Here is a 23,278-nt window from a genome sequence, read left to right as displayed (position 1 = left end):
GCTCTTCCTACATCACATTAAATTGCACTGCTTAAAACAGACCATTCTTAAGGAAGGGGCTGCTAATGGAATAGACCTAACAATCTTTTTGCACCCCAGTTATGCTCTTCTAAAGGATTTCTATTGTATTTGAAGGGAGTTTTTTTTCTTCAGTTAAAAAGTCTCATTTTCTGTGTAAGCTACGCAGTAGACTTGCAAAATGTTAACTGCTATAATTTTTTAATAAATTCATGCATTACACAATTAAGGATACAATATATTTATAGCAATTTTCTGTTTCCCATAAAAGCTAATAAAGTGCTATTGGCCTCAGGTGTGAAAATTTGGGATTTAATTTGTGCTAATCTGCCCCAGCCTGGGGAATACTGAATTCATTCTGTGTGAGAATAATTTATTTGCAGTATCCCTGACTGATACAAACAAAGCATTCTCAAGGGAAAGTGCAATAAAGCTAACAGAGAGGTGCAATCATTCCACTAGCCTGGCATTTCCCACTAGTAAAATAGAAATAGAACAGCTTTCCAAAGCTTCTCCCAAAAGAAGGTAAATTCATATACTTCAGACCCATAAGAAAACAATAATGCTTTGGAGGACATCAGTGAAGAGGGTATTTACCATCCCTTTTCCTTCTTCCATTGAATTGAAAAGGAGGTGACAGACAGATTTACACACTGACCAAAGGATTTTACTTTCACGTTCGTCTGTATTAATTTTTCTCCTGTTTGAGGTAATGGTTTTTTCCCATTCCTGAAGCTATTACTTGCCATCCTTCTCCAAACATTCCTGTGCAGAGCAGTGTGGGAAAGAGGGGCACAGAGACAGAGGAAAGAACCAGTCTGGGGCTGGAGCTGCTGCTGCAGCTGTGGCACAGTGATGGAGGAGGCTAGAGCAAGTGGCCAGACATCTTGGTTCTGATTTTGACCCTGTAGCTGCTTCACTGCCAAGGCACTTCAGCTCTGGGTGCCTTTCCCTCCTTCCTGTAAAATGTGGTTTGTCAAAGTTTGGCCAAGCTTGCAAGAGGAGAAAAGTGCAGGATATTGTTAGTGCCACTAGAGGGGATAACTTGAGCGTGCTGGGGACCTGCTGCTCCTCCAGGAGTGCGGCAAAACCCTGCCACTTCCAGGTCAGGCACAGAGCTGCTGTGGCAAGGACTAGCATTAGAACAACGAAATTGCAGCCAGGGGGGCATTTCGGTCAGGATCTGTACACAGTCTGCTCCTGGTGTCTCCCTAATTTGCAAAGAACCCAACAAAGCTGGTGACATCTCTGCCACATTGCTGCTCTGACCTTCTCAAAATGACCCTCTAGACCTTTGTTTCCTCATGGGATAACACATTATCTAATGGTGGTGTTGGCCCACAACACGTTTTCACACAAACATGTGTTTCACAACTCACACAAGTATGCTTCTTAAGAGCCTGCCATTGAACATTTAGTCATATTCTGAACCTAGCCTTACACAATCATTCATCCTACAGCTGCCAAAAGTGTGACAACACTAGAGAAGCTGAGAGAAACCTGTGGCATGGCATTTCCAAGCCACCACTGAGAAAGGAAATAGTATTTTTCATTTTTATGTTATGCTTGGTTACCTTTTCTGTTATCTTGTCAGCGAGCAACGAAAAATGTTTGCAGGGTCTGAGCATGAGCCATAAACATCTTTTGTGGTTATCAAATGCCTCAGTGTTTGCCTTGCTATTTAATTACAGGACTCACGTAGGGCATTTATTGTTTGCATCTGTTGCTGCTGTGAGCAATGTCTACTCTTCTGATTACCACACAGGCAGTTTATTATGTGTATACCTGTCAGTGGAATTATCATCTTGCTGAGCAGACCCCACTGGTGCAGGGGGATCCAGTGATGCAGCTTGGTGTGTCACTGAAACAGCCAGATACCACAGGGGCAGTTCCTTAGGACACCCAGGTCTGCCGCTGTGAAATGAATGCTAACTGAATGCTGAAACCAGAGGGTTTTGAGTTTTCTGAGAATGTTTTTCTTATTACAAAATATTTATTATTATTATTATTATTATATATTTTAATATATTATATTCTTATTATTAAAAATACATTCTTATTACAAAATAAATTTTCATAAAACATTTAAAAGCTCAATTTTTATACTATGATGATCTCGAACACATGTCCAGAGGGCAAATAAACTAGATCACCCAGTAACGAGAAAAATGCATTGGTAGCATCATTAGCCAACCTCATCCCACTTTCCTATTCCTTAAAACTGTAGTTTTAGTGAATGCGGCAGATTCTGATTTCAAGTGTCGTACACCACAGTACTTTCAGTGTTTTTCAGTTTTGGCATCTCGTACTTAACCTTAGCCATGCTTAAATGATAATCTGAGTCTTGTTATGAGTAGTCATTTTTGGCCATCTAAAAACCTAAAACTATGCTAATGTACTAATAAAAGCAGCTACATTGTGCCCATTTTCTACAATGTAGCTTCAACACTTTGCTAGGTGAGTAAAAAAATGTTGTGTTTTTCCTTCCACGCTGGGGCTGGGAGCAGTTATTTTTATTCTTAATGTGCTTTTTTAAGATGGCACTACACTAGGTACAGAATTAGCAAATTGTTCATACTGTTCTGCAGGTCTAATAAGACAAGCTATGGCTGGTCCTGCAATTAAAATAACACATTTGCTCACCCTTTCTCCTATTAGCATGTGAACTTCAAATGTACAAAAAGCAGCCAACTGAAATCTCTGGAAACCAGAAGTAAGAGGATAATCTTGTCCCCTACATAATGTCTTACTTGCTGTCTCCTTGTACGCCAAGAAGTAATATGTGTATTTTACAACAAGATCACTAAAAAGATAGTGATCTCAATTTAAATCCTCATTAGGGCAACACAGGTGCCTTTATTTAAGAACAACTAGTGGGGATCAATAAAAAATTTTTCTTTGGGAGTATGCTTTCATTTGGCCCCAGGAGGGAATTTTACTGTGGGGCAGGTACTTTGAGTTCCACCTATCATCATATTAAAAATAAATGATAAACCCTGAATCAATTTAAGTACTTCTTAGTCTGTGTGGCAGCAAAGCCTGATTACCCTGACAGAGCATAGGTGGTCCCTGCGTGGGGGAAAACTGACTTATGGGCACCTATTTAAATGGGCATGGTGATGAAGGTTTCTAGATGCTGGAGTGAGAGATAACTCAGTCCAGCTTTCTTACAGTCAGCACTGACTCCAAAAATCAATACACAATGCTTTCTTCTGCTGCAATAAAACATGTAGAATTATGTAAAGCTTGGAGACTAGATTATATTTTCAAAGTCATAAACCATGCTCTCTGCTCACAAATGACTGTGGAGGACAGAACTTATAAAGTGTCCTTTGATCATCTGTAGTCTCATATAAAAACAAAAAGGTTTCAAATGGAATTGTTGCCACTTGCATGTCTCTCTATACAACTGCATCTTAATTTCTCTAGGAAACTCACAAGACATGAATTATGTATGTCTTAAAATGTTACAAAGGCATAATATAAGCTTAGCTGCCTGTCTAAATTATTCTATTCAGACATCTACTAGTATATAGAGAGACTGCAATAAAGATTTTAGGTCTGACAGTTATCATACTATCACCACAAGAGATCAAAGGAGTTTTTCTAATGCAAGAGCTCATAAAATGTGTCTGTTACAATGAATAAGAATTGAACAAAGCATGAGACCATAAATGTTTCACTAAAACACCATAAAATTCTTCCAATTATGAGCAAAGTCCTGGTTTAATTATTTTTGAAACTTTATAAATGAACAAATCTATATGAAATCTCCACAACATGAATTGAAGAACCATGATGGCACAGTATGCCATTTTGTCATCAAAAGAAAGTCTTAATATGTAATTTAAAAAACCCTTGAGAACAGGCACTAAAACCTGAGGGGAAATATTCAATCACCTCACCTCTTTTAGTGCCTGTCATTCCCCAATGCAAGAGAGGAGGAAATAAATCTCTGTATGTGCACACAGACCTCCTACAGTCCCTTAACGTACCAGCAATTGTGATTAATCAAAAGTTTAAAACTACGCTAAAAGCCCCTTTTCTTCAAGTATGATTAAAGATCAAAGCAAGTGGTCTAGATTTTTGGCAGAATCTCCAGGTCTCAAGACTTACCATCCAATATACTGTGTCCAGTTTTGTTTTGGAGGTTTTGGGGGAGGAAGGGAGGGAGGAAAGAATAAAATGAACGATCCCATCAGCCAGGTGGGTAGTAAACCATAACAAAAGTGGGGTTTTATACATTACCATGACAATCAAGTTATTGAAACTGAAAAATAGTAACACATGGAGAAGACAGAAGATTTTTTTTTTCACAGTGTAAGGTAAAACATACGCAGGTATTCTTCCCAAGAATGCCAAGGCAGTGGAAGGATTAAAAAAAAAGGTCTATTTCAGATGCAAGGATCATTTCTTAATGATGCTGCACACCGGGCCCTCAGGGAAAAAAAGGCAAGGCTCCACCTTCTCCAAGGCTTTTTCTATCTTCTCTCTCTCCTGCCCTACCCTCTCTGGCCCAAGGAGGCCTCGGACATGTCTGCAAACATGTTATCTCTGTACACACCAGGGAGAAAGAGAGCTTGTTCATAGCTTCTCCCTGCGACTTTCTCTGAAATGTAGAAGGAAGGGGGAAAAAAAAATCTAACATATTTGAGAAGGCATTTTGCAGTCTTCCTAAGCGAGATCAGTTCTAGCTTTCTGTTACAAATACTTCCAAAACTGTACCTATCCCTACACACAGCAACTAAGCTACTGCATCTTGTGAGGTCTGTTTTCTTCCCATTCACTTCTGAAAGTATGGGCTGAATGCTCCCCAGGTCCACATGGCCCTTGGCTGCCAAGTTTTCAAAAGTGTCTGCCAAGAAACAGGTACTCTTAGCACACAGGAAAAGATGCAGATAGAATACTAACAAGCAGGGATCACCAATGCCTCTTGTCAGGTAAGGATTAAAAATGGTGGTGTTAAGTTTGGTAAAGCCATTGGCCCTGGCAGCCGTCACCCACCAAGCAGATGGGTAAACCTTGGGTACCACTATATAACATGTCATCCCCCATAAACCCTGAAGAGCTTCACAAGCCCACACAACAACACTGTTTGCTTCACTCACAGATCCCTTTAGACATTTATCAGCTGAGTAATGCACATCCCCACCACATGTCATTTGAAGTGGGTAAGAGTGCAAAAATCTCCTTATGACTCTAAGAAAGGACTTAGATAAACAGAAAATAATTAGAGAACTGTTAGAAATGAGAGTCTCAAGAATTTAGGATTTCCTCCCCTTTATGAAAACAGTTACAAAATCCAGAGATCCTGGGTCCAGGACCAGGACCAGGACCAGGTCCAGGTCCAGGACCATGCACCATCGTGCCACCACCAGACACAAATCCTAGTAGCCCAGTGGCAAATGTTTCAGATTTGCCCCACAGAGTTTCCTGTGTCTTCAAAGACACATGCAGTAAGACCTACTGCCAATCTTGCTGAACCCGAAAGAACTGATGGGTGAAGTTGCAGAATTTTTCAGTAACAGAAAACACAAATAGGAAATTAGTCAGATCAGAGAAAAAAACTATCTGGTCTCCCATGAATCTCCACAACAATGCCTAACACAGCAAAGTAAATTTCTTTGTTTTCTTTTTAGGGTGGTCTGGGCTGTTATCAGAAACGAAATCATTCTTTTTCTGAATCCCCTTCAATTGCTAATAATATCTCAACTCAAGTTGTGGGAAATTATGTAGACAAGTCCTTCAACTTGTCTACATGTTTACAGACAGAAGGCCTGTAAGTAACATGCAGTTGTTAATACATTTATTTAAAACAATTACATATTATGAAGTAGTCTTTTAAGAGTTGCTTTTTTAAGCTCTTGATTTCAACAATCCTACATTGTTCAGTGAATTATCTTGCTATTGCTCCTTCTGTGTTCCTAGATAAGAGAAGTGTCTCAGAAATTCCATGCAAGAACAAGCCTCTAGTCATCTAGCTACACCAGAATGCACTTTGGACTTCCTTTCTCTCTTTAGCCAGGGCTCTGGTACTGCTGCCAACTAATTTGTCTGAAAGAACTCAGCAAAGGTTATTCTTCTCCATGACTTAAGAATTCACCTTCACTCTGCAGAAGAAAATGGACATTGAGACCACTTCAATAACAGACAGTTCCAATTAGAAGTTAGGCATGATCATTCTTACTGGTTTTCACATAACATTTGAGTCTGGTGACTTCAAGGTGCTTGCTTCTATGGCACGTGCTGACACAGAGAATCAGTCTCACTTTTCATTCTCAGCCAATAGTTCTATAACCAACATCTCCCAGGGAGAAGCTTAAGATCCAGTCAGGGGATCCCAACAAAGATAAGGATGCCAGTTGGCCACAAAAGCATGAGTTTGTCATTCTTACAAAATGCCAGAGATACTGTTCAGCCTCATGACAGTTCAAATAAGACCTTCAAGACAGACCTGTTTTTATGGGTTTTTTGAGGGTGAGGAAATTGGCTGAAGCTTCCAGAATTCTTACCACAAAAAGGGTGAGATCCCAAGGAGCATTTTGGTTGGATTTTTATTTGATTTATTTGGGGGTTTTTTGTTTGTTTTAGCAGGCTAAACTGCACAGCAGTCTGTCATGATTGCGTCCACTCTTGAATATTTTATCCTGTTAGTGCTCACATGAAATGAAAGAGATGCACAGAATCATCACTGCAGTACTCTCTGCATTATTTACAACCTTGGAGGCTGCAGCACTTCAGCATAATATTGCTAACATAAAAAGGCAGAATTTCCCCTCAAGCCAGGATTGTAGTCTCATAGTCTGCGGTGCAATATGACTGAAAAGGTTCTATGAACTTCCCTTATGCCTCCCATTCCCTACCCACCACTTTCTAAATGCTGGCATTCTGATATGTAAAGAATCCAAACAGATAAAACTCCACAGCGTTCAGCAGAATGGGAATTAGTAAATCCCTGTGCCTCTAGGGAAGAATATATGGTCTTGTTTCATCATTCTACCCAGTTATTCCCACCCCACTCTTTTTCTTGCCTTGTTAAAGTCCTCTGAAGTTGCCCTCATTTCCTTCCATGTCTTGTTCAAGAGCTGAATGCAGATACAGAAGAACTCCTCAAACGATCTGTCATGGGTGAAGAACATGGGATGGAAATCGTTGCAGGTCTCACTGGCTAAAAACAGAAAAACAAGGGGGTGTGGAATAAGACATGTACAGGCAGGAGCTTCAAAAAATAAACATAAAATACAATCAGCCACAAAATTTAAAAAACAGCATAACTGAGTGAAATCCCAATTCTTGGAGTAAGGGATGTCAAAACATCACCGTGAAAAGCCAGCCTTGATCTACAGTCTTAAAGACAACAAAACACAGTATAGACCCTGTCTGTAAGACACCACCAGCAAGAACAAGAGGAAGCAACTACCTGTTTGCCTGAATTGTCTCTCAATGTTTTTTGTTTGTGCCAAGTTTTGCTGCTCAGTCCAGGACAGAGGGACAAAGTAGAAATCTCTTCATCAAAACAACTTCTGCCACTACCAACAGTCTCTTTGATGAAGAGATTTCTACTTTTCATCTTGCCTGATGAAAACCAAACACCAGACCCTATCACTCACAAAATATTATTAGATCAATATACACACTGAAATATGAAGCTCTCCTGGCATAGCAGATGATGTACCATACTAACGAATATATCACAGAGGTAACCAGAGAAATCTAGACAGACATAAAGATGAGAATGTAACTGATTAAACTTGTTCTTTGAAAACAACTGGAAACAAAAGCAGTGGATCTTCTATAATCTGTCTCTTATCTGAGACAGAAATAACAAAAAGGAAAAAAACAAAACCAAAAAACAACACGCAAACTTCCTTTAATCAAATACTGGCTTTGAAGAAGAAAAAAAAAAGAATACTGTAGTGAGGATCATGAAATGGAAGAGTGTGCTGTGAGTCTCCTGAAGAAAGAATGAATTTTCAAAAAACTGAGGACTGAAGCAATCCTGGTCTCCGGGCACATATGAGCAACCTGGGAACAGAAGTGGCTTTAGCTAAGAATTGAAAAGAATCTTTAAACTCTGCTATGACTTGCAGGGCCACCTGAGTAGGTTACCTATTTATGTTCTTAAAAAGATAACAAAGTAAAATTGATTAAGGCTTTCTTCATATACCTAGTCCCCAAATCTCTCAGCTTCAGCTTTCACCTCTGCATGTGTGCTCCTTTGAACTTGGCAGAAGTCACTCACATGCCTTAACTTCATCTTCCCTTACTTCAGGATCAAACAGCCACTGCTTAGGCAACTTCCTCCTTTGCAAGAACAGCAGGATTATCAAGCACTGGGATAAATCACTCTTTCCTGAGGCTGAATCTGCTTTCTCCCAGTGGAACTGGAGAATTAGAGACTCTTTTCAAGAGAATGGGAATAGCTCAGGCAGGCTGACTCCCTGCACCAGCTGCAGACACTTGGTCCTGGTACCTCCCCTAGACACAAAACTGCCCTTTCAGTGTGTTTAGTTACCTCTACTGCACCAGCAATTCTGCCATAGGAACATGAATTGTGCTTAGAATCACCTGAACCCTCAAAGAAAAATGCTTTCTGATCTTTCCTAGCATTCAGTATTAAAATTATAAAGCAAAACTCGGAAGCTTAATTGCAAATTTGAATCTTAATTTTAACATCAGATTTACTAATCAATTCTTCAGCTATGTGGCAAGGACAGGAATTAAATTTGGAGCACAGGTTTCATTGTAATCAAGCAAACTCCATTTACTTCAAAGGATTTGCAGTCAAGGGGGAATCAGTCAAAGCAGAGACCTATATTTAAGAGGAACCACTCAATTGCTTTTAAAGAATAAAATGCCTCAAGCATGTTTTTCAGAGCACCTTCAGCTTCCATTCACTCCACTGGAGCTCCAAGGGCTCAGCACTTCCAATAATCAGACCTTCAGCTTGTCAGAGACACAACAGAAAAGATTCTCAGAGGGCACTTGTCTTTAAGTCATGAAATACTATAATGATGAGAAGAAATAAAATAACACCAAGCAGAAGAATGCAGCCAGTACCTTCACTGTATAAATCACAGCACGAAACAAGGCAATAACCCTCGACACGCACTGGCCTTTCTGATCCTCCTCAAAGCCTGAGTTTCTCACTGCTCCTGCCCATAAAAATCAATAAATCAAAATTAATGCAAAGGCTAGGGATTCTCAGAAAATTGATCATTGGTTCTAACTCATGCTCCTTATGATAATCAGCCTCAAACTGTATCTACTGTGTTGACTGTTCTGCATGCAGAATCAGAGATGCCACCTCCCCCCACCTTTTTTTTATAAGTAGGCAACATACTGTGTTTTATGCCTTTCAGTCTCAAAATGGAAGAGTAGAAATCACTGTTATTGATATAAATGGAGAAAGTTAGGCCTGTTAGAAAGCAGTATCGATGTCTTAAAGTAAAAAACAAATCCAAGGAATAATTCAAAACCAAATGATAAACAGCTCCTTCAAAATTCTCACTCATCCAGATAGCAAAGAAGAAAATCCATGGTCTACTTGCATGGTAGTTTTTTGTATGCTATGAAAATTCCATCTAAAATAATACAAAGTAATACAATTCAATGTAAAATCTCCAGGTTTCAGCTCTGGTCATATCTATGTTCTGCTCAGAGTGTTAAAATATCTAATGAAAGATAACCCTTGCCCCAATACTTTCCTTCTCCTTTTGACAGGTGAGATGAGGATGAAGGAAAAGGTGGTACTGTGTTACTGGTATGGTGTTGAGACCAGAGTAAGACTGAGTTACAAACTGCTGTCTTGGTCCACCCTCTCCAGCCCCAAGTCAGAGGCTTTAATATCCTTAATATCAGAGGACTGCCTCTCTCTGCAGAGTGAGTAAATTTAGAGGCTGTTCAATTTACTAATTAAAAAGTACTTGAATTTAATTTTTCACTAACTTGCAATTTGACTAGTTCTAAACTGAAACAGAGGTCCAGCCTTAGAAATATTTGGAGACCTTCTGCATAAGAGCTGCGTGCAAAATTCTGGCCCTTAAGTCCAGCACTCTCTAACCTTCATTTTCACAAGCAGGGACTAACCAAATTTATAACCATATAAAAACATACACATGGCTGCAATGTGAGGACACAAATCATCATGATTATTCATCATCAAGTTTTAATTACACCTCTGTGAGACCACCTTCGAAAGGCAAGTCACAGATGTCTGGCCTACATAAATCAGGTGAAGATCTTGTTGATTTTCCTTTCTTGGCACAATTCTTGAAGCTGTAGATCAATATGCCACCTTTCAGGATACAAGTAGTCCTTCCAGCTTCTAGCTGATCTATAGCTGGAACTTAGAGGAAGAAATGTAGTTCATTCCTCATTCTAAATTGCACTGGCAAAAAAAAAGAAAGCTAATTTCTACCTGGGAGTTTATATGGTTCCTTCAGTGTATACTTTTAGTCCACCCAACACAATTCTGCCTGTCAGTTGTTTCCTAAATTACAACAAGACATTCAAATGTCCCAGACTATTTGAGGAGTAAACAGATTTGACAGGTTACCTTGTTCCCTGTGGATTAGTAGAAAACAATAGGGAAAAGTAAATCAATTGAGAAAGAAGAAAAGAGTTGTACCTTCATTTTTTAGCCCATCTCTAAACACCTTTTCCCATGAGACAGAACATCATCAGGGTTGAATTTCTTTTAGCTGTGTCAAGAACAGTCAGGTATTTGCATATTTGCATAAACCTGTCTTGAAAGGGCACAGATTATGTGGTGATGTTTCACTAAGTGTTTGGCTGGAAGTACAGCAGAGATTTAAACTTCAAAGTTGCTGTGGTGAACTGATAGGACAACAGGGATTTCTACATGCAGGACAGAGTCCAGGAAAGGATCAGTGTGCCAGACCAGACAGCAGGCTGCTGTGTCACCTCACTGTCCAAATCGGTATGAACAAAAGGCCACTAGTTCAACAGAAACTGGCTAACAGCTGGAAGGACTCATGACATTTTACCCCCACGTTAAATGTAGACTACATGTAGATATCTATAATTAGTTTCCACCAAAAGGAGGAAAACAAAATATGATTTTTTTTATCTTAGAATTTGTTTTGTGGAATTCGTGGGAGTAACGCAGAGATAAGCTCTCCCTTCCCCCAAAGGTAAAAGAGCAGGCAGAGACACAGTAATACACCTCTTTAAGCAAGGTACTGCCCTTGATCTTAAGAAAACTCTGCTTTCTTTCTGATCCTGCTAAACTGCTGTGTTGATACTACTCATCCCCATCACTTCTTTAAAATGTCATATGGGCATTCTGACCTCCGTTGTGAAGTTCTTGAATTCAAGAAACGAAAAAGGTTGTACTGGTATGAAAGCCATATCTATCATGAAGGGAACGTTTGAAATTAAGAACCACCCAAACCATTATTTTCAAAATCCATGCATGATCCTATGGGGGATCAAGCTGAGGTGACTTCAAGAGTCATTCTTCTGTAAATTTGAAGCTTGGACCCATGACATTGGGAATGTATATGAAAGATAATTTGCTAATCACAAATGAGACATCTCATTCACAGATGTCAGACGTACAATTGGTCTACAAAGAAGAAGTTGAATAGATCTGAGTAAGTAGATAATAAATAAAAGTGATAAGGTTGCTACGTATTCTCAAATATTTCAAAAACAGGCAGGCAGCTAAATCAATCACATTATTCAGTCAGCCATATAAACACGGTCACCTGGCAATAATGCTGTCAAACCTAGAGGCAGACAAGACACCTGTGGTGAGGAGTCAGCCTCTGTGCTGGGGTTGGTATTAATAGATCTTGTGCACCCTGAAACTCATCAAGAAAAGCATCCTGAAATAGCATCAGCACGATTTTGAGATGAGGGATGCAGTGATGCAGAGCCCTGGGAAACTGGTTTGCAAAATTCCAGGGAGAGAGGGGTTCAAAAATATATCTCCCTGTCTGAAAGGTACCTGGGAGTCATGGGATCGAATTTTCAGAGAGATCTGTGCTTTCTTTTCCTGAGCTGCTGCTTAATTCCGGGTGAGTCATTTATCCCCTCAGTTGTTTTCCCCAGTTTCACAGAATGGAGACGATAATATTTGATCAGAGAGGAGGCGGGTGGAAAGATCCACTGCACTTTCAGAAGTGCAGCAAGATCCACAAATGAAGGGTGCAATATGGACCTTGGAAATATCATCTCCACATGGCACAGCCTCCTCTGGGATTATTATTTGCCAGTAACAGAAGAACCAAAGAGCAACTAATTCTCACTAGCTCTCAGGAGAAGAAGCACTGTAATTTATGCTTCTCCCTGAAGATGCAATACAGTAAAAATAACTACTGCCATGACCATTTTTATACACAATCAAAAATTCTCTCAGTAACACATAGAACATATAGGAAAAAGTACACCTAATACTGCAGAAATACAGTGATTGCCAAGTTATCTATACTGCTGATCGTTGTAGTCTGCTGGCAATAATTTGTACCTCTGGCTACCTTTCTGGCACATGATAGAGAAACTGTAATTTAAGGTAAGGAAGGTCACTAGCAATGTCAGTGCAATAATGAAGTAGTAATACTGATGCCAATCACGTAATTTTCTTTCCTAGGGAAAAGTTGTCTTAAGAACACTCCACTGATATTAGAACAAAAGCCACCAAAATTACCTAGCAACACAGAGCTACAAGAGACATTCAATGTCTTCCCTTACCTGATCACATATTAAGCTGGAAAAGAAACAATATGAAATTGTTAAATGTGCAGCAAAAACTACCAACTCAGACTCTTCATAAGAGCATAAGGCACCATGTTTCTGAACCTATGAGACTTATAAAGAAGCTATAGAGGGAAACTGGAAAAAAAAGCACATATAAAAGGCTTCCTACAGTCTGCAAGCTTTCTCAAGGCTGAGAATAAATTCTACTATGCAATGAAAAACAAGGATTCCATGAAGTTTCAGGACTAGGATGTTCATGGCATATGGAGCCCCAAGCTCTTCAGTAACTCACCCATATTCATTTTGAAGATGACTGCTGCTGTGTCAGAAACACATCTCCTCGCCCCAAAATATTATTAAATGAAGAAGCCACTATTTAAAAATTCACCTCTCTCATTGTCCCAAATAAAAGTGCTGGAAGAAGAACCCTGACTATTGCAGCACAAGACAATTAAGCCCCACACTTATCACTACCAACTGATCCAGCAGTTCAGAGGTGACAATAAGGAGACACCTGAAGAACAATATCCTGGCAGATTCACCCTGCCAATCCAGAGCTGATGGTGAACTGAAAGAAAGCAATGAAGGCAGTAGTGTCCACACAGGCAGACTGACTTTGTAAGGATAACTCCTTTTGCAACTCTCAGTAAATAGAGAGACCTCCCTGCAACTCTCCTGCTTAGAATAGACCTGAAGACTGAACACTGTGGTTTGGAAAAGCAAACAGAAAGCCAAAGTGCAAAGAGGAGAGTTCCCAAAAAGGCTTTTATACGCAACAAGGAAATGACAAAGATTACAAAGAGTCAGCATCGTGCTGATAAGGGTTCCCCATCTCTTTCAAAAGCAGCCTATTTTTATTTCTGACAAAACAGGTGCCAGTTATAAATAAATCTGAACTGCCTCTACAATCTGTCACAGCACACTGTTGGGCAACAGGAAAGTACTCTGCTTCCCTCTTCATTCCTTCACTACTTCCAGTATTTTAAAAAGCAGTGATCAATAACGACAAGAAAATGTAGTTTTAAAACCTGATGGATAAATTGCAGTATTGTTTTCAGAGGTGAGGGAGCACTTCATACAAATTAGTCACGTATTTCTAGGAGAAAAATTCTTGAGAGTGGAAATGGTATGAAAAAACAAGTGCTTGTATTCATCATACCAAAAAAAAAGTCTTTTGGGGGAAAAAAGACATAGATTGGCATGCATAGATCTGCAGTTATGCTCTGGCATATTTACAGTATCCCTGAATAACAATATAGAATCATAGATTCATCTAGGTTGGAAAAAGGCGTTTAAGATCATTAGAATGTTAATTGATTAATGTGATAAATTTGCTTAGGGACTATGAAGTCTTTATGGTCACTTCTAGTAAACATATAGAACAAGAGGGAAGTACACATATAAAGCAGAATCTACAGACGACTGTTTAACAAATAAACATACTATGCAAAACCTTCTTACAAAAGATAATGCTGCTGCTCTGTCAGGTTCCTATCAGGTTCCTGACATCTTGCAAAGCACACAAAGCAATGATGGCTACGTGAAAGCTTAAAAAACCCGAACCAAATCACCATATAAAGAAGCATTTTTGACAATTTCTAAGCCCACAGACTGTCTGCTTGAAGTCCAACAGAAATAGATAGTGTCACTGACAGAAGGCCAGTTAAGCTCAGACCTATCAAGGGAAGCATCTTATCACATCTGTTGCATGTTGATACTCTGTTCCTTTACCTGTTGCATCCTTTCTCTCCTAAGGTCTCAGAGAAACTAGGCTTAACCATATCTCCAGACATATCAGGAAGAATGAGAGTAGCAATGGGGGAGGTAGGTATTTATAAAGACCAGCATAAAGGCAGTCACACTGCGTAACCACTCCTTCTAGCCCTGCAATACCTATTGGCAAAGTTTATTGCTAAATGCTATATTCTGGCACATTTTCTCATAACTGTTGCAGCACCTCAGACACAGAACTCTGAGGGCTGGGGTCAGAAGGTTTTGGGTGCAGAAGTGGACACTTGTTCTGTCTTTGCCTGTGCATCTCCTCGATGTCCCTCTCAAAATCAGTACAGTGAGAAACTGCCCTTCGTGACAGGATTGTTGTCTTTTCCCCTTTTACTCTGACTCTTCTAGAGAGCACCAGCTTATTGCTTCTCCTCCTGAAGGGATTCTTGCTAAAAAGCACACACTTACCTCTAATTACTCATTTTCTTTATTAGAAAGTTACATAGACTTCATTACAGGTTATAACTCATGCCTCTCCAAAGACCTTCTGTGAGATACTTCACCAAGAATATAATCTGGTTATTATTTGAAATACAGACCATGCTGTTTCGGTTCACAAGAGAGGAATGGTCACTTAAAATTAACTCTGCTTTAAGTAGGCTGGCTAAGGCTCCATCTGTAAGCAAAACTTAAAGAAGTCTACAAAAACCTGAAGGAAAAACACTGCAAACAGTAACCTCGGAAATCTACAGATTGTTTTAGGTATCCCCTTCCTACCTTAGCAGCTTCCATTCCCTGTTCCCTCAAACAGACCTGTGCATTAAAATCAGAAAGAAACTATGTGGTCACACATAGTGTGTCTTGTGTAAGATAACTAGTGGAAAGAACATATTTTTGGGGATATTTGATCTTACAAGTAAGCAACATCAGGACAACTGCAAGGGAAAAAAACCCAAATGAGCAGGTGGAGAAGCCAACAAACCAACAGTCAAGTCAGGGAGGAAAATAATCTTTTTCCTGGTACCAACGCATTCTTCTATTAGAAAAAAAAAGGCTACAACTGAATTACCCATGCAGACCTGGCACAAACCCTTTGTACTCACACAAAGGGTGTCTGTATATGAGATGCCTCCTTTGGTGCACTTTTGTGACAGGCTGTTAGGCTACCTTCAGTGCCTCCATGGTGTTGTATGAGACAGGCAGGCTGTCTGATACCTCTGCCTAAGCAGTCAGGCCAGCTTCCAAAGTGTGAAAGCTGTGAGGACAAACTTCCAGCTACCTAGAAAGTGAGCTAAACTCACGCAGCTCCTCTGCCATTACAGAAAATGAAACAGAACAAAAGCACTCTAAATTCAACCACTTGCTTTGAATCAATCCCAGATAATATGCCAAACAAAGTAACAGACTGAGTCAAAGAGGGAAAAGACACCAATAGCAATAATAAAAGAAAAAAAAGATTGTCTATGATTAAGGTGAGGGAATTCACTGTATCACACATCCTAGAGCAAATGGCAACTCATTTTTCACGTCAGATCTGGTTCTGAGCTATGCTGAAACTACAATGCTTGCTCAAGAACTGGGATGTACACACCTACTAGCTGTCCCTGACTTTTTTGAAAATATGTGTAGTACCACCACTACTACAGCTCCACATAGAACAACCCACCTTAGCTCTTACACCTCTCCTCCTTCCCCTTCTGCATCTCTACAAACTGTGTATCTCCTTTAAAAGATGCATATTTATACATACATGAACCAAATTGCCAAATAACATCTTTTCCCGCCACTTTGTGAAAGTAAAATGTGAGCAAGAAGAAACTGGCCAGTGGCAAAATCTTGTGCAATACACCCCAGGCTGGGAACACCCCCTAGCATGTCTACAGCTATTCCATTCTTGGTCTGCCATGGGCAACCAGCAGTGCTAAGCACGGCAGCGACAACATAGTGGTCTGTGGGGGAAACGCCAATCTTCCCACTCCTTGTGAATACAATCTCTCTTGGAACCCAGTTAGACCTGGTGAGGCAAAGGTCATGAACTCATCATGGAAACTGCACCTTAGTTATCTAACCGCAACCACCTAAATTATTTTCTCACCTTACAAATTGTCCTAATCTGTAAATTATGTTTTTAACTATCTGGGCTAGAGTCCCAAAGTCAGACTGACAGAATAAAAATAAAACTGCTGAAGCATACTCTTTTAACACAGACCAAAGTGAGTAATTGCTACTCACAGAAAAGGAAAACAGTGATGTGGCAGGGTGCAAGCTGCTCAGGAAACATTGAACCTTAGTGCTTGTTAGTGTATTTATCCAAGATCATCGCCATAACACACTGAGTAAGTGCCAAGCATGTCCAAAGGGCTTTGTGAACATTAATCAATCTCTAGGACAGTAGTTAACACTAACTCTTCAGATGTCAAATATAATCTCTTGAAAGGCAAGCAGAAAATCAAGTTAATAAGACCACAGGCTTAACAGGAGAAGCTATTTAAATATTTATTTATTATTTCCAAGTGGCACATTCTGCTCATAAGCTACTCTCATGGAGTTTTTTACTTCATACACCAATACAAAACTAAACTCAACTATTCAACTACAGCTGACAGAGCATAGTTTTGGATAGGCAGAACTACCGTCATCAAAAGTTATGTTTTGGAAATGTTTAATTAGGCTGTAAAATTGCCCTACTTTATGTTATTCCTCTTCTTTATAGGCTAAAACATTGAACCAGCATTTCAGTCATATTACTGTAAAAAAAATAGTATCTTAAAACATTGTATTTTAGTCTGGAAAACAGGTTGCTTGATGAAAGATGTTTTAGAGAGTGCAAACATTTTAAAATTAATTCCTGCTCTATATCCTAGGGCATTTGCATTGTATATTAACAGATATAATTCATTATAACTCCAAACCTTTTAGTTTCCAAAGAAGCTTAGAGAACCACCTAGAACGGGATACATGAAGTAGTACAGATTCTCTCCTCATGATGCTGGGAGATAAAAAGCCTGCAGGATCCTGAGAGATAAAAAGCCTGCAGAACGCTGGGAGATAACGAGCTCTTGAGTATAAATGAAGTGAATACATGGGAGACAGGGAGAGGAAAGAGGCCTAGAAAACACATTAAGACTTGCTGAGATCACGTCTTTGTAAAATATCAGAATCAGGACGATAAGGAGGAAATTTGGTCTAAAGTATAATATCTCTGGTGTTAATAACCACACAGTATTCCCTGACAGCTTGTTCCACTACTTATCTAGTCTCTAGTTTTGTTGTTGTCATTGTTATTTGATATATATTTTCTCTTTTGTATTTTAAATCCATTATTTGTTTTCTCCTTGTTGACTACAAGAATTGAATAAGGTAATTTTTACATCATGCCTTGAGGTTCCTGAAGACATTTATATCTTTTCAATCACTTTATTCCACCCTGACCATGAATAATTGCTTAATTTTTCCTTCAGGGTCTTATTTTCCCAAGTATAGTATCAATCTCTCCAAAAATATGTCTGTATGCATGAGGATCGCAGAATAGAGACATACAAAAACAAAAATAATGATTTCTCAGAACCACCACCACCAAAAAAAGTAGGCAAAACCCTTCAGCTGAAATTTCTCTGTTGGACTATGTGTGTATTTGAAAAAGGATCTAAACTAACCTTCTTAGAAATTCTCTCCTATTACTCCCATTCCAGACACTTAGTAATTTCAGATAGGAAAAATGAAAGTCATCTTGTATATATAAGATCTCTCTTTGCTTCTGCATTTCAGTTTAAAATTGGTTCTCAAAATTTAGGATTATTGCTTGGCTGGTTTTTCACAAAGCATTATCCCAGTCATGTCTCAAGAGACATTGCATATGAGGCAAGTATACTGGCCTTGCTTTCATTAAAATAAACTGGTTCATAACACAAGCTAAACTATATAAATTCATCTGAAAAAAATACCATCATGTCCTAAGAAAGCATTTTTCAATTTTCTATCAACTGAATCTGACCAACTGTGACATCTGTATGTACAGGTTATTAGCATCTATTTAAAAACTGTGAAGTAATACATCTGGAAAAGGAAAGTGTTTCCCAATCTACTGTAGCAAGTTACAAAAATAACATTTCCAAACCAACCATTAAGAAACAATTGACATTTCCAATGGTTTTGAAAAAAATATCTTAATTTCTCCATTGCCAATAGGACGGGTTAGATATGTTGGTTTCAAAATCACTAAGGCAAAAGAAGCACTAGACTGACTTTATGAGAAAAATAAACTTCAACTCCTTCCCATTTAAACTTACAAAAAGTAGTAGAAAGTTTTCCTACATTAGATTAAAATTCAGCAGGCAAAACTTTTTCCCAGCAAGGAATTACAGAGAGTTTGAACTGAATTGAATTCTAAATCTCTGTGGTTTTGGTTTAGGGATTGTATTTGGATTATTTTTAAACTGGATCCCGACCTGGTTCAATATCTAGAAGTATCTCTTGAGCCCGAATGGCCAGAAACTTAGAAATGGCATATCGGAGGAATGGCTCAACTAAAAATGTAAATCCTCTGTCCTCAGTTGCAAACTGTTGAGCATGAAGAACTAAAACCTGGTCATTGCAAATATTTCTGCTCCTGTTGGAGAAAACCTGCAGCCAAAAAGCTCCATGTATCTGTATGTATCTGGCTGTCATGGGGTCCGAGCGTGTTACTTCTCTTTTTTTACAGGTTTCTTGTCTCTTGCTGCCCAAACGTAGCATTAGCACCAATCCCACTCCCACTGCCAAAGTGCCACAGATGAGTTCCAGCTTAAAATGGAACTAATTTAAAATAGACTCAACTAATTTCTCCTTGTGTTACCTGTAGCATTAAACCTGCATTATATGGGAAAACTGTGGTTTAAACAGGTTTTAAAATGGCTTTTGGTGGTGTCTTTGCAAACACATGCTTCTTCTTCCCAGCACCCCCTTTGTTATCCATGCAGGAATGTCCTGGGAAGGTGTCCTGAGGTGTGTCCCATTGGCCTTTGTTAACCTCTTCCTGTGATTGGGTGTTCCTGTAAGCCCCTTGAGACTTCTAATTGGTTACTCTGTGAATCCCCCTAAACCCTATAAATGTAACATCCCCCACAATAAACTCTCTCTTGCCTCCTCTCCACGCCCGGTGTCCTGTGACCTGTCTCCCTGCCGGCCATGGGGCCACGTGCGGTGGGGGAGGGGGGAGCACCTCTCCCCTCCAGGCTCAGGGCCTGAAAAAGCCCTGGGATAGCCCTGGAGTTTCCCTTTCCCCATCCCTCAAAGCGTCGCAATGGTTCTTCAGATGGAGAAGGAACTAGAACTGGGCCGGCCCCACGCCGAGGATGGGGAAGGAAATCCAGAGTTACCTATCTATATTTCAGAGGTCAACACCTCCTCAGACAATGTGATTGCAAGGGTTTCCACTTTACCGTAGTAGCCTTAATAGGAAGCTAAAATTTACAGACTTTTTTTTCCTTCTTATGCCTGAAAGACATGAGGGAAATTTCTTTGAAAGTAAAATCAGCACAGTAAAGGCTCTTAAGGTGCAAGTTCAAGCTATCAGTGGTTTTTGACAGAACAAGTGGCATCCCAGCTGAAGCTGTACTCCCTTGCTATGTTCCAGTGCAGGCCCAAACCAGGCGTCTCTGCTGCCTGAGCAGAGGAAGGGATTTCTGCCGCCTCCCAGAAGAAGCAATGCAGACACATGGTTGGGGACATAAAGCCACCTGGGTGATGGTATGTTTCTGTGCTGTAACCCTGCCTTGGTGCCTGGCCTGGCACCCCCTGGGCCCAGAGAATGGGCAGCAGCAGACCTTGCTCCTGTCACGCTGACAGTTCAGTCCCCCAGTCTGGTGTTTCAACATGTAAACAGCCACAGTTTCTTCATGCCCTCATAAAGACTTTAGGTCTCAAGCTTAAGTTTTCACAGCTACCCACATGAAAGTACCCCAATTATGTGCCAAACTTATTACTGTAAAATCTACAAGAGAATCTGCTTTATGTTAAACATTACCTTTCTAAAAACAGGCCCCTTCCTTCACCATAAAGCACCCTTCCTACTCCATCTCATGAAGTCCATCTCCTCTGTCCTTGCAAGGAAACCAGATTTTAAATAAATTTGTCATGCAAGAAGAATACAAAAGCAAACACAAGGATTATACTTAATAAAGAGAGGAGGGAAAAGTGAAATTGGTTATTCTCAGGGCTGATCTCAAGAGCAGGCACAGCTTCAGAACAAATTTTGAAAGAAAGTAAGAACATATTGAGGTGAATAGACTGGAATAAATACTGCACAGGCTTACCAAGAAAAGATCAAGTCTGATTCATATAATCTTTGATAAAATAACTACTGTTTCTCATGTGTGAAATGTGGTGGGCTTTATCTGCATAGCAGACAGATTAGTTCTTCTGCATCTGACTTGATTTAAGAAAAATATTTTGATATAACTATGTGTGCCAGACAGAAAATCAGTAATTCATCTGGACAAAATAAGATTTGATACAAGAATCAGTGTGAGTGAGGTGTTGGCCACATATGGAAATGACAAGAAGAAAAGGGGAGGTATCAAGCTAAGGGCAGTACTGCTAGAATGTCTCAAAAGTCAGTCTCAGACTCCAGATTTCCATTAATGACTTTGGCACAAAAATCCAGGAGTACCTCCGCAAAATTTGCTGGAGCCCAAAAGCTGCTGATGGGAAGGGAAGATCAGAGGGTCATAAAGGAAGCACTTTGAGACCTGGAGAAATCAGAAATCAGAATGGTATGACACTGGACACCAAGACACTGAAAGGATTTTGAGTAATAAAAGGGATTTCTGCTCTAACCTGAGATTTACCAGTTAGAGAAAAAAGAGCAGAAAAAAGACAACTTGTGTACAGAGCCATCATGTGACAAAGGTCCTAAGAAAAGCAACAGTAGTCCTAAAACATAAACAGTGAGAAATTTCTAGTAGGAGCAGTGAAGTACAAAAAAGATGTGATACAAGGCACTGGTAGTTACACAAAATGGAATAACACCTGCAGTTCTGGGCACCCATATGCAAGATACAGGGACTTAAATGAGAACACAGAAGAAAGGGCTCCTAAAATGGTCAGCAAATGGAGAACAGTATTGGAATGGATTGAAATGTCTATGTTGGTTTAATCTAGCAGGATGAAGGCTGAAATCAAATAATATAAATACATGGGGGAGAGGAGAGAAACAGAAAGAGAAGAGCTGTTAAATAAAGAACAAATTTGACACAAAGATAAACAGGTTTAAACTAATTCTGAACATATTTAGGCTGGAAATGAAAAGGCTTCTAACCCTCTCATGCATGAAAAAAAGAGTAATTTGTATAAGGATATAGTTCAGTAAATCCATGAACGGGAATAGATGATGTGGCTAGCAACAGTGATCCAGTTCTAACCCCTCCTTTTCAGTTCTGCAGTAGTGCTGTTTTCTGCATTTACATCGTTAGACTTAGGCCAGATACCCTTTAGTGTCTGGATATTATGGAACTGCCGCATTAATTTTCTCTACCTTAATTTGAGTAATGTTGACTTACTGAATGTACAGTAAGAAAATGTACTGACCATAAAAGGTATACACAAAACTCCCCTACCTTTCAAGAAAATAGAAGTTACTCATTCTGCACAATGTCAGAAATTCTTTTTATTTAAACCTTTGTAATTTGTTATTGGAAATTAAACTGCACTAATGATGGTGTTATATCATCAGTTAGAGTAAGCATTAGAGAACTCAGGGACAATTCAAAACATTTCAACAATCATTATGACATTGCCATCTTATTGAACAATAATTATGTACGTTTGTAAATGTACAAAACTGGAAAGTAAACTAAGGAATTTGCCCTGTACTCATACACTCTTTCTGGCCGTTTCATAACAACTATAAATATTGCGTTGTTGCTTTTTCTCCTTTCCCAGTTTCAACTACTTTTCTCATGTAATCATATTTGAAAGCATCAATACGTAAAGATTTCCTAACTTTGTGCTCTGGAATTTCAGGTAAGCACTACAATACACTCTAACATTTTGCAACAAAGCTAACATCTTCTCTGTAATGTAGAAGTGGACCAAAAATAGCATTGCCTTCAGTAGGTTTTGCTCCTCATCTATGGATCAGAACATATCATCTGCGACTGAACTGATTCGAGTTTTCCTCACTAGCGTAAGAATCATACCACACAACTCAGTTTCTTTGAGTATAAAATAGGGTTAATATTTCCTTTGTTCCTCTGAGAGTGATTATTCAGATGCTCTAATATATATCACTTGTCATGATAAATCTACCAGTATCTTAGTAACAACTTTGCCCTGGGCACTCATAATTCAATTCAGTCTTGACAGGAGGTGGAACACTCAGCTATTCTAACAAATTGTCTCTCCATTGCTCCAGCAAGGTGGCGTAAAAGTCAACTCCATCTTAGACTTACACAGATAGGAAAAGAACAGGCAGATAGAAATGAGGCACAATGGGTTTTACTATTAAATGGATTACTCAGTATTACTGAATAGATGACAGATTTTCCTATAAAAGAGCTTATCTCTGATAAATTACTGCAGAAAGTCTTAATAGTCACCGCTTGTTTAAATAACAGTTTTTGAAAGTTGGTGCTTTATTTTTGAGTAAATCTCTAAATTACATAAATGGAGGGAATTGTTAACCCCAGCCATGTAGTGCATAATGATGGTACTGCCACATCTAGTACTGAATCTATCAGAAACAAGATTCTTTAATTGTGCTGTAAATATACTGTTCACTGCCTACAAATCTTCACCTTCCCCATGCTGAACAGTGCTGCTGCTAAGGGTCATTACA

General features: G+C 39.3%; 1 protein-coding gene across 1 annotated transcript in view; it reads right to left on the bottom strand.

The window, feature by feature from the left end:
• The window catches only part of ELMO1 (engulfment and cell motility 1), a 316,776-nt gene that overhangs the window by 100,210 nt on the left and 193,288 nt on the right, over window positions 1-23,278 (bottom strand). Inside the window, exon 17 of the mRNA XM_027665022.1 lies at window positions 7,050-7,186. Coding sequence (XP_027520823.1) covers window positions 7,050-7,186 — 137 coding nt within the window. The remainder of the gene's footprint in view (window positions 1-7,049; window positions 7,187-23,278) is intronic.

The sequence above is a fragment of the Corapipo altera genome, unplaced genomic scaffold, assembly GCF_003945725.1.
Source record: "Corapipo altera isolate COAL_440 unplaced genomic scaffold, ASM394572v1 89, whole genome shotgun sequence".
Classification (NCBI taxonomy): Eukaryota; Metazoa; Chordata; class Aves; order Passeriformes; family Pipridae; genus Corapipo; species Corapipo altera.
Note: the sequence above shows the minus strand (reverse complement) of the source record. Positions and strands in the feature narration are given on the sequence as shown.